Source organism: Bos grunniens, chromosome 15 (genome assembly GCF_055505025.1).
Source record: "Bos grunniens cultivar Pamir isolate PY7600 chromosome 15, Bosgru_T2T1.0, whole genome shotgun sequence".
NCBI classification, from domain to species: Eukaryota; Metazoa; Chordata; class Mammalia; order Artiodactyla; family Bovidae; genus Bos; species Bos grunniens.
The window spans coordinates 50,757,399-50,775,874 of record NC_141179.1 but is presented as its reverse complement, the minus strand read 5'-3'; the positions used below and the strand labels follow the sequence as shown (position 1 = coordinate 50,775,874).

The window sequence follows — 18,476 nt, the reverse complement described above, 5'->3', positions numbered from 1 at the left end:
AGTCCAAGAAAATAAAGTCTGTCACTGTTTCAATTGTTTCCCCTTCTATTGGCCATGATGTGATGGGATCAAATGCCATGATCTTAGCTTTTTGAATGTTGACTTTTAAGTCAACTTGTTCACTTTGCTCTTTCTCTTTTATCAAGAGGCTCTTTAGTTCTTCTTCGCTTTCTGCCATGAGTGGCAGGGTCACAATATACAGCCTTGAAGTACTCCTTTCCCGATTTGGAACCAATCTGTTTTTCCATGTCTGGTACTAACTGTTGCTTCTTGACCTGCATACAGATTTCTCAGGAGGCAGGTAAGGTGGTCTGGTATTCCCATATCTTTGAGAATTTTCCACATTTTGTTGTAATCCACATGGTCAAAGGCTTTAGTCTAGTCAATAAAGCAGAAGTAGATGTTTTTCTGGAACTTTCTTGTTTTTTCAAAGATCCAACAGATGTTAGCACTTTGATCTCTGATTCCTCTGCCTTTTCCAAATCCAGCTTGAACATGTGGAAGTTCACAGTTCAGAAACTTAGCTTGGAGATTTTGAGCATTACTTTGCTAGCTGTGAGATGAGTGCAATTGTTTGAACACTCTTCAGCATTGCCTTTCTTAGGCATTGGAATGAAAACTGATCTTTTCCAGGCGTGTGGCCATTGCTGAGTATCTGAATTTGCTGGCATATTGAGTGCAGCACTTTCACAGCATCATCTTTTAGGACTTGATATAGCTCAACTGGAATTCCATCACCTCCACCAGCTTTGTTTGTAGTGATGCTTCCTAATGCCCACTTGACTTCGCATTCCAGGATGTCTGGCTCTAGGTGAGTGATCACACCATCATGATTATCTGGGTCATGAAGATCTTTTTTGTATAGTTCTTCCTTGTATTCTTGCCACCTCTTCTCAATATCTTCTGCTCCTGTTGGGTCCATACCATTTCTGTCCTTTATTGTGCCCATCTTTGCGTGAAATGTTCCCTTGGTATCTCTAATTTTCTTGAAGAGATCTCTAGTCTTTCCCATTTTACTGTTTTCCTCTATTTCTTTGCATTGATCACTGAAAAAGTCTTTCTTATCTCTCCTTGCTATTCTTTGGAACTCTGGATTCACATGGGTATATCTTTCCTTTTATCCTTTGCCTTTTGCTTCACTTCTTTTCTCAGCTATTTGTAAGACCTCCTCAGGCAACCATTTTGCCTTTTTGCATTTCTTTTTCTTAGGGATGGTCTTGATCACTGCTTCCTGTACAATGTCACAAACCTCCATCCATAGATTTTCAGGCAGTCTGTCTAACAGATCTTATCCCTTGAATTTGTCAATTCCACTATATAATTGTAAGGGATTTGATTTAGGTCATACCTGAATGGTCTAGTGGTTTTCCCTACTTTCTTCAACTTAAGTCTGAATTTGGTAATAAGAAATTCATGATCTGAGCCACAATCAGCTCCTGGTCTTGTTTTGGCTGACTTGATAGAACCTCTCTATCTTTGGCTGCAAAGAGTATAATCAATCTGATTTTGATAGTGACCATCTGGTGATGTCCATGTGTAGAGTCTTCTCTTGTGTTGTTGGAAGAGGATGTTTGGTATAACCAGTGCATTCTCTTGGTAAAACTCAAAAATCCGTAACCCTGAAACTTACTGGCCTATAGTTTTATAATCAAAGAACAAGTGAGGAGGGGAGAACATCTTTGCCTTTCTTGAGTTGACGCCATGCTTCCATCATCAGTTCCTTCTCCAGGTTGAGCAGAGGAGTTTTCTTATACCTACATGGTCAAGTTAGGTCCACAAATTATTGCTTTTTATGTGGTCAAAAAGCATGTCCTAACTTACTGAGCTGACTGGGCAGGATGTGGGCCTCATGTCACTGCTGCTTTACTGTTTTGGGGACAAGTCTCATGCTTCTGTCACATGGTTTTGTTGCTAAATAAGCCTGCATGATTTTGTGGCTAAGTAAACCTGATTTCTTGAGTAATCATTAACTTACAGGGATCTCCCATATTTTTTTCTACTTACAATCCCTTAGTGGGATTAACTATTTAATGACCTACTTTATCCCTTCACTCTGTCCCTATTGAAACTCTTTATGAAGTGATGGAAAATTTCTATATCTTAATTGCATGGGTAATAACACAGACATTTACATGTGTCAGAAATCATTAAACTATGTATTAAATATTTGCATGTTATTGCCCCACTTATGCAGCCATAAAGCTAATTTTAAAATGAAATATAGACACACATTCATTAACCGATTTACTGATAATGGAATCATGATTTCTTACAGCTCTAAAATTTGGGAATTTTGACAAAGGTTCTTCAGAATACCCATTTATTTCTGGAGGTACTTTTAGGCTCCAATAGCTGCTTCTTCTGAGTAAGCAAACATACTCCTGATTTCTCTTAAAGCACCTTCATCTGACATTGGTTTTAGTAAATTAAGAGCCTGGATTTTAGAACCTTCTTCATCACTGACTTTGACAAGAGAGTAGTGAGTGTGGACAAAAATACAAATGCGGTAAATGTGATAAATGTATTCATTACTTTAATTGTGGTGATGGCATCACTGATATATGTCTATGTCCAAATCCCTTATGTAAAAATGTATGCCTTAAATATGTGCAACTATTTGTATATTACATGTGGCTCAATAAAGTTAAAAATAAGAAAACAATACAGGACATGTAGTTTTCTAAGCTAGTTTAAAATTTTAATTTAAAAGGGAATTGAATATTAACAAATAATGAAATTTCTAGGTACTTTCTTGCTACTATGAACCCTACATCATAGCTATGTTCAAAGAGATTCTTCTTCCTTCTTCTTTCCCAGAACTTCTTCATTTGAAATCCATTGTCATTAGGGAATCAGCAAATTTTGGTAAGAGAGACCAGCGTTTAGTCTACCTAATTCTTATTGTTAGGAGTCTCAATAAGTTGTGATTTCTGGCAACAATGTTATACGTAGATTTTCAAATTTTCTGGATTTTATTCCAAAGTTCCTCATGTTCTCAGATTGTACATGGCATTTATGTAGGCTTTGGCACTAAATGAACTTCTGTACACTTTTGTTGTTATTTCAGTTACTTTTCTCCTCATACTGAAATTAAACTTCCTCAATCATTGATAATTTAAAAAAATAGCTAAAGATGCCAAAAAAAAAAAAAATCAAAATACCACAAATCTCACTGTTATTCTTAAATGTTATATCATTTGCATGTATTTCCTGAATCCTTTCCTATACATATATATTACCTTTAAGAATTGGCATCAGCCGTATGAGTAGGTTTGATGTTAGGACTTTGACGTTATTGTCATCAGTGTATCCTATGGGATGATTTGGGGAGCTGTGCTGCAATTACCCTCCAGTGAAGCCCGGCTCAAGGCTTTTGGCACATGTGCCTTCTGTATCTGTGTCATCTTGGCTTTTTACACCTCTGCTCTTTACTTTCCTTACCCACCACTTTGGACATCATGTGCCCTGAGTAGTACATGTTATGTTTGCTATTCTCTATCTCCTGGTACCTCCCATGCTCAACCCCATCATCTGTAGAGTTAGAACCAAACAGATCAGGGACAGGGTTATTCAAGGATGTTGTAGAAAATACTCCCAACTCAAAGCATAGGGTTTTAACCATCCCAAGGTCCCCACTGTTAAGGCATTGATGATATAAATGCATATATTTTCCCAGGATGTCACAAATTGTCACAAAGTCATGGCTGTGAACAGTTGGCTCAGAGGACTGACATCCTCATGAAGAGGGACAATTTTCAGGATACCCTGGATAAGAACTCTCAGAAAGAAGTGATTGATAAAGGCCACAAGGTTGGCCTATGTTCATCATCTGAAGAAACAGTAAAAAAAAAATGTTCAGTTATCAAATTAGTGAACATCTAAAAAGAATATCATCTTCACAGACCCCGAGGTGAAAATTCCTTTTACATGGCTGGTAGAAGTATAAATTGGTATACCTTGTTACAAAGGAGTTTAAAATTTCCCTGCAAACTGTTTAAAAGTCCTGTATTGTCCTCAACTTTGGAATTTACTTATAGAATTTTAGAAAACGTTGTACAAAGATATGTAGGTGGCTCAGATGGTAAAGAATCTGCCTTCAATGCAGGAGATCTGAGTTCTATTCCTGAGTCAGAAAGATCCCCTGAAGAAGGGAATGGCTACACACCTGAGCATTCTTGCCTGTAAAATTCCATGGTCAAAGAGTCTAGTGAGCTACAGTCCATGGCATCGGAAAGAGTCGGATACAACTGAGCAATTAACAGTTTCACAAACCATTTTTTCCTTCTGTAGAAATATTCAGATATATGGACAGACAGATATCCAATGAGACAGGCAGAGGTCTATAAATAATGGGCTCTATCTTGTAGCCCCCTGCTTTTGAATTAAAACAACACAACACTTGGGCCACTTTTCAGGGGAGGAAGAGAGGCTTAAAGCCCCATAGCAGTGTACTTACAGATACCGAGTTAGTTTTGACCCTATGACAATTACCATGAGAAGTTGGGCTGGAAGATAGCTGACTGACCAATTGTGCATTTGTAATGCATTTAGGGTGTGACTCTTCTTACTTGGAGGATCAGTAAATTTTTTTCTGAAAAAAAATCATAAACATTTTAGGCTTTGTTGGCTATATAATCTCTGTTGCAACTTCAGCTTAGTCATTATGGCATAAAAGCAGACATAGTCAATATATAAACATGTGCATATGGCTGTGTTCCAATAAAAGTTTATTTATAAAAATAGGCTGCAAGATGGATTTGGTGCTAGATTTTCCTAGCACCTGGCATGGCACAGAAAAGGTATTCAATAAACAAATACAGGTCATTATTCAGTAGCTATGGAATCACTAAGCAATTAACCATACCTTAAAATGTTCTAACAGAAAGGTTTACTTTATCACCAGACTCACGAGACACTTACATCCTCTTCTCATACTAGTGGTTGCCCTGCTGGCTATGGAAGGATTGTGTGTGCCTCACACTGCTGGTATTCTGCAGGTTCATACACCTTGATCCCTCTGGTGACCACCACCTAAGAGTCAATGACACAAAAACTCATCTGGTTCTTATCTACCCAACACCTTTTCAGTATTTAATCTCACTTGACCTGAGTCTTTGCTTGAAAACATTGATTTTTACCTGCTTTTATAGCAGAAACATATGGGCAAGAATAACATCTTTTCAACTTTCCTTTAACAACCTACGGACAAATGTGTCAGCCAGCCCAAAATGTTCTTCAAAAGGGTTTCTGCAAGATCTGAAATAAACCGAGCCTCTTTCTGATTTTCTCTAGATTGGTAACATTGTGAGAGAATTGGGGCCTACCTTATAGGTTTTACTCTATAATCTGGAAACTTTACCATCCCACCTAGGTAATAACTATAGGTTGCTCAAAACATATACTCCTATCTGGCTTATAGTGACATTCAGAAATACACACTCACTATCAAAGGAACATTTCATGCAAAGATGGGCTCGATAAAGGACAGTAATGGTATGGACCTAACAGAAGCAGAAGATATTAGGCAGAGATGGCAAGAATACACAGAAGAACTGTACAAAAAAGATCTTCACAACCCAGATAATCACGATGGTGTGATCACTGACCTAGAGCCAGACATCCTGGAATGTGAACTCAAGTGGGCCTTAGAAAGCATCACTATGAGCAAAGCCAGTGGAGGTGATGGAATTCCAGTTGAGCTATTCCAAATCCTGAAAGATAATGCTGTGAAAGTGCTGCACTCAATATGCCAGCAAATTTGGAAAACTCAGCAGTGGCCACAGGACTGGAAAAGGTCAGTTTTCATTCCCATCCCAAAGAAAGGCAATGCCAAAGAATGCTCAAACTACCCCACAATTGAACTCATCTCACACGCTAGTAAAGTAATGCTCAAAATTCTCCAAGCCAGGCTTCAGCAATGTGTGAACTGTGAACTTCCTGCTGTGCAAGCTGGTTTTAGAAAAGGCAGAGGAACCAGAGATCAGATTGCCAACATCTGCTGGATCATGGAAAAAGCAAGAGAGTTCCAGAAAAACATCTATTTCTGCTTTATTGACTATGCCAAAGCCTTTGACTGTGTGGATCACAATAAACTGTGGAAAATTCTGAAAGAGATGGGAATACCAGACCACCTGACCTGCCTCTTGAGAAATTTGTATGCAGGTCAGGAATCAACAGTTAGAACTGAACATGGAACAACAGACTGGTTCCAAATAGGAAAAGGAGTACGTCAAGGCTGGATATTGTCACCCTTTTTATTTAACTTATATGCAGAGTACATCATGAGAAACGCTGGACTGGAAGAAACACAAGCTGGAGTCAAGATGGCCGGGAGAAATATCAATAACCTCAGATATGCAGATGACACCACCCTTATGGCAGAAAGTGAAGAGGAACTCAAAAGCCTCTTGATGAAAGTGAAAGTGGAGAGTGAAAAAGTTGGCTTAAAGCTCAACATTCAGAAAACGAAGATCATGGCATCCGGTCCCACGACTTCATGGAAAATAGATGGGGAAACAATGGAAACAGTGTCAGACTTTATTTTTCTGGCCTCCAAAATCACTACAGATGGTGACTGCAGCCATGAAATTAAAAGACACTTGCTCCTTGGAAGGAAATTATGACCAACCTAGATAGCATATTCAAAAGCAGAGACATTACTTTGCCAACAAAGGTCCATCTACTCAAGGCTCTGGTTTTTCCAGTGGTCATGTATGGATGTGAGAGTTGGACTCTGAAGAAAGCTGAGTGCTGAAGAATTGATGCTTTTGAACTGTGGTGTTGGAGAAGACTCTTGAGAGTCCCTTGGACTGCAAGGAGATCCAACCAGTCCATTCTGAAGGAATCAGCCCTGGGTGTTCTTTGGAAGGAATGATGCTAAAGCTGAAAATCCAGTACTTTGGCCACCTCATGTGAAGAGTTGACTCATTGGAAAAGACTCTGATGCTGGGAGGGATTGGGGGCAGGAGGAGACGGGGACGACAGAGGATGAGATGCTTGGATGGCATCAATGACTCGATGGAGGTGAGTTTGAGTGATCTCCGGGAGATGGTGATGGACAGGGAGGCCTGGCGTGTTGTGATTCATGGGGTTGCAAAGAGTGGGACATAACTGAGCAACTGAACTGAACTGAACTGCTAAGACCATACAGACTTCCCTGGTGGCTCAGACGGTAAAGCCTCTGCCATATATGCTGCTGCTGCTGCTGCTAAGTTGCTTCAGTCGTGTCCAACTCTGTGCGACCCCATAGACGGCAGCCCACCAGGCTCCCCCTTCCTTGGGATTTTCCAGGCAAGAACACTGGAGTGGGTTGCCATTTCCTTCTCCAGTGCATGAAAGTGAAAAGTGAAAGTGAAGTCGTTCAGTCATGTCCGACTCTTAGCGACCCCATGGACTGCATGCAGCCAATCAGGCTCCTCCATCCATGGGATTTTCCAGGCAAGAGTACTGGAGTGGGGTGCCACTGCCTTCTCCACTGCCATATATAAATTTATATAAATATTCAGGAAAATATTATGGTGTAGGTGATTATATTAATATCTGGGAATGAAGAAAGGAGATAATGATAAGGGCATTTCTTGTCTGCAACCTGCACAGCACTAAACAAAATTGAAAATTAATGGAGGAAAAAAAAGACTGTTTAAATTTATGGAACATTTTGTAAAGATAGTGAAATAACTAAAAGGGAGATGGCAAACATATTATTTAGATTTTATTCAGTCTGAAACATACTATTTAGTATTTTCCAGGTGAGCCTCCTGGGAAATTCTAGTCTTCCACCTAGGATTATGCTGCTCATCTAATTTTACTCACTCCAAGCCACAAGGGTCTCTTGGCAGTAGGGCTGAGTCACATGCTGGGCTCCTCAGAAGGCTGGGTCTGAGAGCTATACTGTACAACTGGCTGAGCAGTAGAGGAAAAGGCAGCTACCCCTCTGTTGGGAACCAGGTAAGATGCTAGGACCAGAACGTGCAGACCAAGAAGAGGGACTGTTGAAAGCTCATCAGAAGGGCAAGGGACAGAGCAGAGGGAGGGATGGGGAGAGGGGAGGCAAAAGACCGCACACCTGAAAAGGGAGAGTAGAGTGATCACAGTGACAGCCCCAAAGCTAGAGCTTGTGAAAGTTAAGTGACACGTTTGCAAGCACATATATGTCTACAGGAAAAGCATTAAATTCAGTTCTATCAAGAAATTGAGTGAATTGTACTTCTCTGTAGCCCCAATTTGATATTTATCATATATTTTATTGTTATTTCACACAGCTTTTAATTTTGATTTCTGTCTCCCTATTTGTTAGAAAGTAAGTTTTTTGAATTCTTTCACTTGGCATCAGTTCCACCTTTTTTACAGGATCCTCACAGTCTGAGCTTCTAAGAAACCTTTTATGTTTAGAAAGAAGTACTTCAAATACATCTTGGCATTTGATCATTATAGAAACAACTGGATATTGGCAGACCAGGGATTTTATTTTTTAATTGAAATATAGTTAATTCACAATGTTTGTATCAGTTTCTAGTGTACGGCAAATGATTCAGTTATACTCATATGTATAAGTATTTCAGATTCTTTTCCATTGTAAGAAATTGAGTATAGTTCTCTGTGCTATACAGTAGGTCATTGTTGGTTAGTTATATTATATATAGTAGTGTGTATATGAGATAAATTAGGAGTTTGGAACCATGGATATTTAAGTCCAAGGTTTATGGGTAAGGAATCTTAGATGGGAATGGGTTACCAAGGTCTACCTCTCACCAATGTCAATGTAGGAGCAAGGACTCGTACCTTCATCTTTATTATTGTAGTGGGCCAGAATAATACATCCCAACATCCATGATCAAAACCTCTGGACACAAAAATTTGTTAAGTGTTATTGTTCCTGTTTCAAACTCTCTTACCATGTATCTAACCACAGACCGTCATCAAATAAATAACACATACACAATCTACTTTAAATCAGATGCAACAGTATTCTTTGGCTTTGGCATTATAATGTGTATATTTGCTGTACAACTTATTTTACTTACACGTATCTTTCGTAACCAATTGTATTTAAGTTTGACATACTGTGTTCTGTATTGGTATTTTACTTAACTGTTTTCATTTCATCTTATTTAAGAAGGCACTCCCTAAAAATATGCATTTTCCCTTATTTATTCTAATAGTAATTATTATAGCTTTTTTTGGCCTTGAAATTTTTAACCCAAGTGCAGAGATGTGTGAAATAGGGATCCTTTCATATTATTATAAATTGTTAACCAACTGCCCAAGTATTATTTATTATATCAAATTTTTCCTGGTAACATGCCATTGTCATTATATTCTTTATCTTCATTTAAACATTTTTTGGAAATACTCTTCTGTTCTGGGGGTATATATTTTTAAACCTTTGACCAGTACATTTTTTTAATGATAATAACTTTCAATTACATTTTGACATATCAAAGGATATCCCACCTTTGTTGCTTTAATATTATACCAAATATATTTGCACATTTGTAGTACCTAATACATTTTATAATGCATCTGTCACTATCCATTAAAAACTTTTGTGTTATTGACTGATAACACTTTGAATTTATGGGAGTGTTAATGGGAAAATTCACATCTTTTCACTGTTGAATATTCATTCTTACTTTTAGGAAAGGAATAAAGGACTTAATGTTCTTCAGTAAATTTTTACAGACCTCCCCTATCTCTGCCAAACACAAACTTCTGTCATATGAATGCATTTTATAGCTTTGTAGCTATAATAAATAAATCATTGCTTTTATAAAATTTCCTCAGCAGTTAATTTCTTTTTAAAAAAAATTTTTATTGAAGTATAGTTGGTTTACAATGTTGTGTTATTTTCAGGTGTACAGCAAAGTGAATCAGTTATACATATACATATATCCACACTTTTTAAATTTCTTTTCTCATATAGGCCATTATAGAACATTGAGTGGAGTTCCCCGAGCTGTACAACAGGTTCTTAATAGTTATCTATTTCACACATGATAGTTTGTCAGTCTCGATCTTCCAGTTTATCCCTTCCCCACCCCACCTTTAGCCTCTGGTAACAAGTTTGTTTTCTACATCTGTGACTTTACTCTCAGTGGTTAATTTCTGTGGCAGAAAAAGCTATTAATCTGTGATATTGATCGTCTATACCATCACTTTGGCAGATCCTGTTTTTAAGAGTTTTCAGTCTATTCTTTTAAATGATTAATTAAAACTTAAATAAAGACATTTTTGTTTTGTCTCAAAGATAACACTATCTCCTTTTATTTACTTGTTTTTTCATTTATGAAGACTGTTCCATTAAATGTTGAATAGTAGTTGTGTTAATAAATATCGTTGGGGCTCAGGGCAGCCCATCCCAAATGGCATGTTGATTATTTTGAATGTAAAGTTACTTTAGAAACAACCTTTTGCAAGAAGGACACTCTGACTGTCTTCTCTCTTTCTTAAAGTAGGAAATAAATCTCCCACGTGAAACCTTCCCTGTACTGTAGGGTAAAGAAAGGACCTTATCATCAGAGACAGCGAATTCAGAGCCCAGAGGGCTGTACAGACAGACCTCGCTACTTCTTTACTAATTTACCACCCCAAACCAAAACTCTGTTTAGATGTGTCACTAATTAAGCACCCAAGCCTGAGTTTCTTTGTCTGGTCATTTCCTCACAAATATGCTGTTTCTTTGTCTTAAGAGTATAAAGCTGCCAGCTTTGGCCACTTCTTATGTTCCATTTCTATGAGACCTCCACACTCCACATGTAGAAATCAAATTTAATATGTGTGTGGGGGTGTGTGTGTGTGAGCTTCACCTGATAATCTGCCTGGTGTCAATTTAATTACTAGATTAGCCAAAAACTAAGTATGGGTAGGGGGGAAATTTTCCCCCCCTAACAATATCTTTATCTTGTCACTAACTTTGGAGAAGGCATTGGCACCCCACTCCAGTACTCTTGCCTGGAAAATCCCATGGACGGAGGAGCCTTGTAGGCTGCAGTCCATGGGGTCTCTAAGAGTCGAACACGACTGAGCGACTTCCGTTTCACTTTTCACTTTCATGCATTGGAGAAGGAAATGGCAACCCACTCTAGTGTTCTTGCCTGGAGACGGAGCCTAGTGCGCTGCCATCTATGGGGTCACACAGAGTTGGACACGACTGAAGTGACTTAGTAGCAGCAGCAGCAGTCACTAACTTTAACAGATCTGCTTTTCACAGGTCACTGGTAAATACATTTGCTCCAAATTTCGGAAAGATACCTTTCATTTGGAACACTATTTGCATTTTATGTATTAAGAATTTTATCGTAGATTGCCACTGAATTTTCTGATTTCTTCCTCATCTTTTGAAAAAATCATCATTTGCTTCCCTTGCTCTGTTGGTATAGTCATTGCATGGATAGCATGGGCCCATTTGGTGATTGTTTTTCTATAAATGTTATCTATTTTGTATCTGTTGCCAAATATAGTATTATACTTATGCATACTATTCTATTATAAAGTTTTACTTCTCTGTTCTTATCATTTCTCATCCAGTTAGTCATGCTTTTTCTAAAATTTTCTTGAAAAAGTTCACATATTTTCTTTTTAAATAATCTACTTTGGTTTTATTGTTAATGCATGAATTTGTGCTCATTTTTTGACTTTTATTTAAATATTTTCCTAACATCTTAAGCTGAAAACAAAAAATGTTTTATATCGTTGCTTTCTGTGTTGAATAAAAGAAAGTTTCATTAAAACAATGAGGTTGTGACCAATATGAGCTGTGCTTAGTTGCTCAGTTGTGTCCGACTCTTTGCGACCCCATGGACTGTAGCCCTCCAGGCTCCTCTGTCCATGGGGATTCTTCAGGCAAGAATACTGGAGTGGGTTGCCATTCCCTCCTCCAGGGAATCTTCCTAACCCAGGGATCAAACCCAGGTCTCTCCTTGCAAGTGGATTCTTTACCATTTGAGCCACCAGGGAAGCCCATCATTGTTTTCTAATAAATGTATATTTTTCAGGTTAATATACTGCACTCCAGTGCATTGCCTCACAGGTTCTGATATGTGTTTTTCTAATTTTTATTCAGCTTAAAGTATTATTTTTTTCATTTATATTTTTCTATCATAGAAAAGATTTTTAATAAATGAGTGTTGCTATTGATGCAGAATCCTTTGGTGGGGGTTCAGGGGGAAGTTGCTGAGTGGCATATAGTTATGCCATATAATATATATATATAGAAAGGAAATTTCCAGAAAGAAGGGGTCATCAGAATAATATGTAAGTGGTAGATAAATGAGATGGTCACCAAAATGATTCAACTGAATTTGGTTGTTCTATTATACTTTGGCATTGTTTTCCATACTGGGTATATCCTCAACATCTAATTCTCTGGGCCCTTTGCACACAAAACTATTCATGATGAGATTCTTTTCTTGAGAAGCCTAAGCAGCATCATACCCACACAACTGGCATGGAATTAACATTTTAGGTGTCTGAAAGTAAACATCTAAAAAATATTTGTCATGGACATTTGTCGGACTATGTTAGAGACCACTTCTCTATGTGCCTCAGCCTCACTGAATGAGGTCATACGCGCACTGGGGTCATACTTGAAAGTTCCAACTTCAGCTCTTCTATATCTAACTCCATAATTTGGGGCAAATTAACTTAACCACTTTAAACATCAGTTTCCCCATTTATATATTAGAGATAACATTTTTTGATACTTGATTGGATAGTTATGATTATTAGATCAGATTATGGATATGAAGGTAATAACATCTGTCACATGGTTTGTATTTAAGAAATGCTAGCCTTTGTGGTTCAGTAATTGTTTAGTCACTAAGTCATGCCCAACTCTTTGGTGACCCCATGAACTGTAGTCCACCAGGTTCCTCTGTCCATGGGATTTCCCAGGCAAGAATCCTGGAGTGGGTTGCCCTTTCCTTCTCCAGGAGATCTTCCTGACCCAGGGATAGAACCCATGTCTCTTGCATTGCAGGAGGATTCTTTACCACTGAGCTACCAAGGAAGCCATTTTAGCAGTAGCTTGGCAAATTTATCAAAATGAGGTGTTACTGGACTGTGTTAAAATAATGGCAAGTTTTGTCTTTTTTTCTTCCTTCCTTCCTTTTATACTTTCCTTCTTTCCTTCACCTTTGCTAAATATGTGGTTTCTCTCAACAATTGTTATCTTTATCTTTAAAGATCAACCTGGGGATTATTTAATTAAGTCTTCATTTCCTCATATGCCATATATACATTTATACATACTACCTAACTTCTAGAGTTAGTGTATGGGTAAAATCATATAGTTCTTACTAGTATTTGTCAACAACACAGGGAAATTTCAACGAATGAGAAATATGCTGATTTTTCTTAGTGTGATTCTTTGGCCCATCATCATATATATAAACATCTGAGTCTTGGAGATGCCTTAGACATGTGTGTGTTAGTCAGTTGTATCCAACTCTTGTGATCCCACTGACTATAGCCTTCCAGGCTCCTCTGTCCATGGAAATCTCCAGGCAAGAGTACTAGAGTAGGTTGCCATTCCCTTCTCCAGGGGATTTTCTCTACCCAGGGATTGAACCCAGGTCTCCTGCATTACGGTCAGATTCTTTACATACTTCTGGATATATCCCAGGAAAACCTAGTAATATCCACATTTCAATTATGAACTGATTTTTTTGGTTCTTTATTCTAGGATCAGTACATTATTAAAAATATCCTGGAAACCAGATTTATCAGCATATTGTTTAGGTATTCTACTGGGGACTTTTATAGTTAAGAAAAATTGAACTGTGTTATTGTTGCCACCAAAGACAATTATAGACTTAAGAAAATTTGATGTAAAATAATTCAGGGAATCTTCAATTCTCAAAAATGAGAAATACTGAGAGTCAGGGAAAGAAACTTGTGGCTCTATAAAACTCATAAAATACTAAAATTCCTAGATCAGTAATAGTAATTTAGTGACTCTCAGAGTGTCTAATGATAAGCTATATTTTTATCATATGTTATGTTTAATTATTCAAATATCCCTGTCTTCTCAGCCCCTCATTATGTGGGTCCTCAACAATACCAGCGCTCAGCCTCTGACCCTCCTCTTGATGGGTATTCCAGGACTGAGAGTGGCCCAGATCTGGGTCTCCATCCCTGTTTGCCTCCTGTATGCCGGCGCCCTCTCTGGGAACAGTATGATCCTGTTTGTGGTTCTCCGTGAACAGAGCCTTCATGAGCCCATGTATTATTTCCTCTCTAGGCTTTCAGCCACAGACCTGAGCTTATCCCTGTGCACACTTTCCACTACCCTTGGTGTCTTCTGGTTTGAAGCCCGAGAGATCAACTTAAATGCCTGTGTTGCTCAGATGTTCTTTCTCCATGGATTTACTTGCATGGAGTCTGGGGTTTTGCTGGCCATGGCCTTTGACCGTTTTGTGGCCATCTGTGATCCACTGAGATACACCACCATCCTCACCAATGCCAGGATCGCCCAGATTGGGATGAGCATGTTGACAAGAAATGTTGCTGTGATGTTGCCAGTTGTGCTCGTTGTCAAGAGGCTGTCCTTCTGCAGTTCTATGGTCCTCTCACATTCTTACTGCTACCATGTTGATCTCATTCAACTCTCATGCACAGACAACAGAATCAACAGCATCCTTGGTCTGTTTGCACTCTTCTCCACGACAGGGTTTGACTGTCCTTGTATCTTGCTCTCCTATGTCCTGATCATCCAATCTGTCCTCAGCATCGCCTCCATAGAGGGCAGGCAGAAAGCCTTCAACACCTGCATTTCCCACATCAGTGCTGTTGCCATCTTCTCCATCCCTCTCATCAGCCTGTCTCTTGTCCATCGCTATGGCCATTCAGCACCTCCCTTTGTCCACACCATCATGGCCAATATCTTCCTGCTTATTCCTCCTGTACTCAACCCTATCATCTACAGTGTGAAGACTAAGCAGATTCAAAAGGCTGTTATCAAGGTCTTAATTCAGAAGCGACTCCAAATCTAATCTTTAGCTGTCTCAGAGTTAAGTGCTTTGAATGAATGCTTTGGTAGAAAGGTATAACTGTCCACCAAATGCCTAGATATGCCTCCAACAGTACAAACTATTCAACTTATAGGTTGTATGATATTTGCTTAGCTTTCTTATTCAGTAAGTTCATATTAATAACACCAAAATTATTTTTGTTTTTAAGATAAAGTGAAATAATATATGTAAACAAATATTTATATTTGAAAGTAGTATGATGCCTGAATAAAATATTCACCAGACTCTGCAACAATAAAAGCTCAGATTTATGTAGGAAACTTTATTAATAAGCCAGTTCTTTTCTGAATGATATACAAAAAACACTTCTAATAATTGAACTTTTTTTCTTAAAACTCTCAATTCTCTGCATGCTTCCAAAACAGATATATATAGAGAGTGGATCCTAAAATGTACGTCAGTGTAACCTAACATTGGATCTTATGTAGGTAAATTTATTTTTGTCCTTTATTATGTTATAGGGGCATACCCAGTGTGAATGTAAAATGTCATATCAAGTGCTCTGGATCAGTTTTGCTGCTGTTAGCTGAACATTAAACACTTGTAATAACATTTTAACATCCCAGGAATGAGGATTGTACTGTTTCCCCATGATCAGCCTTGAGAAAAGAGAGCTCATACTTTTGGCTCATGCTTTATTTCTAACTCTGCCATTACGACTCCATCTATGGGCCCACTGGACCAGCATCAGTGGAGCTAAGGCCCAGTGATATTTCTATGTAGGTTCTCTCCACTTGGTTATTGAATTCCTCCACTGAGGTGTGTACTGTTTGGTGGGTAGTAGCATGAGATTTGGTGGGTGGTAGCATGAGGTAAGGGGCTTCCCTTATGGCTCAGATGGTAAAGAATCTGTCTGCAATGCTGGAGACCCAGGTTTGATCCTCAGGTCAGGAAGATATCCTGGAGAAGAGAATGTCAACCCACCCCAATATTCTTCCCTGGAGAATACTATGGGCAGAGGAGCCTGGCGGGCAACAGTCCATGGGGTCACAAAGAGTCAGACATGACTGAGTGATTAACTCTTTAACTTTCAGCATGAGATAAAAGATTTTCACTCTTTATGACCTCTTCAATATGTACTTCACATACATCTTCTACAGACTTCCTTTTTTATCTTCTTTCAAAGAGAAGAGAGATGATCTTATTCTATCCCATGACCAACTAGCCACACCTTTCAGAAAAGTACAGAAGTCCATATATATCCACATAAGTCAGATAACCTCTCTTTCTACACAATGTTGACAACCAAGAGAACTGCATATTATGAGAATTTTTCTTCATCATTTTCTTTTATGACCACCATGTGTGGGACTGTTTTGCTGTTGTATTATATTTTGTGGCTCAGACCATAAAGAGTCTGATTGCAATGCAGGAGGCCCAAGTTCTATCCTTGGGTCTGGAAGATCCCCTGGAGAAGGAAATGGCAACCCACTCTAGTATTCTTACTTGGAAAATCTTAAGAACAGAGGAGCCTGGCAGGCTACAGTCCATAGGGTCACAAAGAGTCAGGCATGACTGAGCGGCTATACTTTTCTTTTAGCACCAAATTGTCCACCAATCCACCCATAAAACCAGTAATAGATTCCATAGGATTCTAGGACAACCATTCATTCACATAATTTGTTTGTGCTTTGTATAAATAAATTATGTGAATGGGACCTTGCACTTTGTCTTTCCCACCATGATGGTTTAAACATCCCAGATAGAGTAATAACATGAGATTTCACCAGCTACTAAATGTAATCTTGCCAGGTATATACTCAGGCATCTGTATATACAGCTGTGTATCTCTACACAGGTAGAACTGAAAATCATCAAGTTCGCTATGAGATAAACTTGGTCCAGAATTCCATCAATCATCTTGCTTCAATAATCTCATACTTTAACCAAACAAGAACATGATGGTATATTTGGTTTCCCATATCAGTGAGATATTATATCCTATATCAATAGTCCTCAAAGAATCTGGGTATTTGTCTTTCCCCAGTGAACAAGAACTTTTGTAAATGGACATGTGTCTACTTGGGGAAAGACCTGGGTATTTTTTGCTGTTGTAGTTGTGTACTTATAATGGCATGGCAGGTTATTTCATCTAGGGAACCAAGACTCACATCCAGTTGATGACCACCCGGTATGTGAAGTGACTTAAGTCTTTCAGATAATCTGAGGAGTCACAGCTTCCTGTTAGAGTGGTTGACGCCAGTCTGATGGTCAGAAATTCTCTGTTTTAAGTGTATTTCAAGTAATGCCTAGTCACTGTCTACTTAGCTTGTCTTCAATGCCATCCTCTAATGCAACTGATCATTATGGGTACTGCCACCCTGATTGTCATTCAAGACTTGCTACTCTCTACTGCAGTTATTTAGCTTACTTCTGATTGTTAAGTACTGCCATGTGGTCTCAAAATCTCCCTATTCTCATTGTTAGTGGGGAGTTGCTCCACAGAAGCAGCTTTCACTACCAAGTCCAGGCTACAGAGCACAGCAACTACCGAACTATTCAAAGACACCAGATACTCTCTTGCAGACACATTCTTTATTGCCTCAGTGAGGGAATATCCTTTCTTTCCTCCCAGAGAAAATAATCATGTGATAAATTATCTGGTCCTACATGATAAATCCATTCTAATATTTTCACCTCCTTTAGATATCTATATATTTTGCCAAGCAGATATGGCATCTCTACCAAATTTTCTATAGGTAAATCATCATGTTAAAGTTTCAAACAACCATCTCAGCAGTGCATTATGATAGTTTGCAGGCTTCTTTGATGTAATGGTGAACTCCAATCATGTATGAGCGTCCTCATGTCAATAAATTATTCTCTATGTCAACTTATATCACCAGTCACTTCCTCTGCTGTCTCAAATCTAACACTTTCAAGATCCAGGTTTACAAGTGTTTCAGGTAGTACGTTTAGGTAGATTCTGTAGTGATGTCAGTGGTTAAGCCATTTTCTCCCAAAACTTCAATAACATTACCCTGTTCATGCTTTGCTGAGATATGATTGCTTATTGGCTTGGGTACAGTGAGAAATGATGGGGGCAGACCTTGCATGGGAGAAGCTCCATGTTGTAAGGCACTGTACTCAGGCTTGGTTTTGTGAGGTGTCCAGACGTGATAAAATAATTACCCTCTGTAAAATGAGAATAGAATTCTTTCTTCTGGTGTGAAATCTTAAAAGATTTTGAGATTTTGGGGCTTATTCATGCAAAGGTCCACATTCTGGGAGTGAAGATCATATTACTTCCTCAGTTTTTAATTCCCTGTATTTTTCAGTGTTCTGACTTAATGAAAGACAATGTATCAAAAGTGAACATTCAGGCTGCCTTGAAATTCTGTTACTCTTTCAGTTACATTGTCTGCTGGATATTTTTAGAACTTATGATCTTTGGGTGCAGGACATAAAGGAGATAAGATAAGGGAACCTTAAAGGTTCCTATAGCAG

General features: G+C 38.5%; 1 protein-coding gene across 1 annotated transcript; it reads left to right on the top strand.

The window, feature by feature from the left end:
* Nucleotides 1-13,991: 13,991 nt before the first annotated feature.
* LOC147358133 (olfactory receptor 51F2-like) lies at nucleotides 13,992-14,990 on the top strand. The gene has a single exon (XM_086342052.1). It carries the CDS (start codon nucleotides 13,992-13,994, stop codon nucleotides 14,988-14,990), a length of 999 nt encoding a protein of 332 aa, XP_086198178.1.
* The last annotated feature ends 3,486 nt before the right edge of the window (nucleotides 14,991-18,476 follow it).

Excerpts from the sequence above, each read along its gene's own strand:
- LOC147358133 (XM_086342052.1), top strand. The coding sequence starts at position 13,992 with ATGTTATGTTTAATTATTCAAATATCCCTGTCTTCTCAGCCCCTCATT.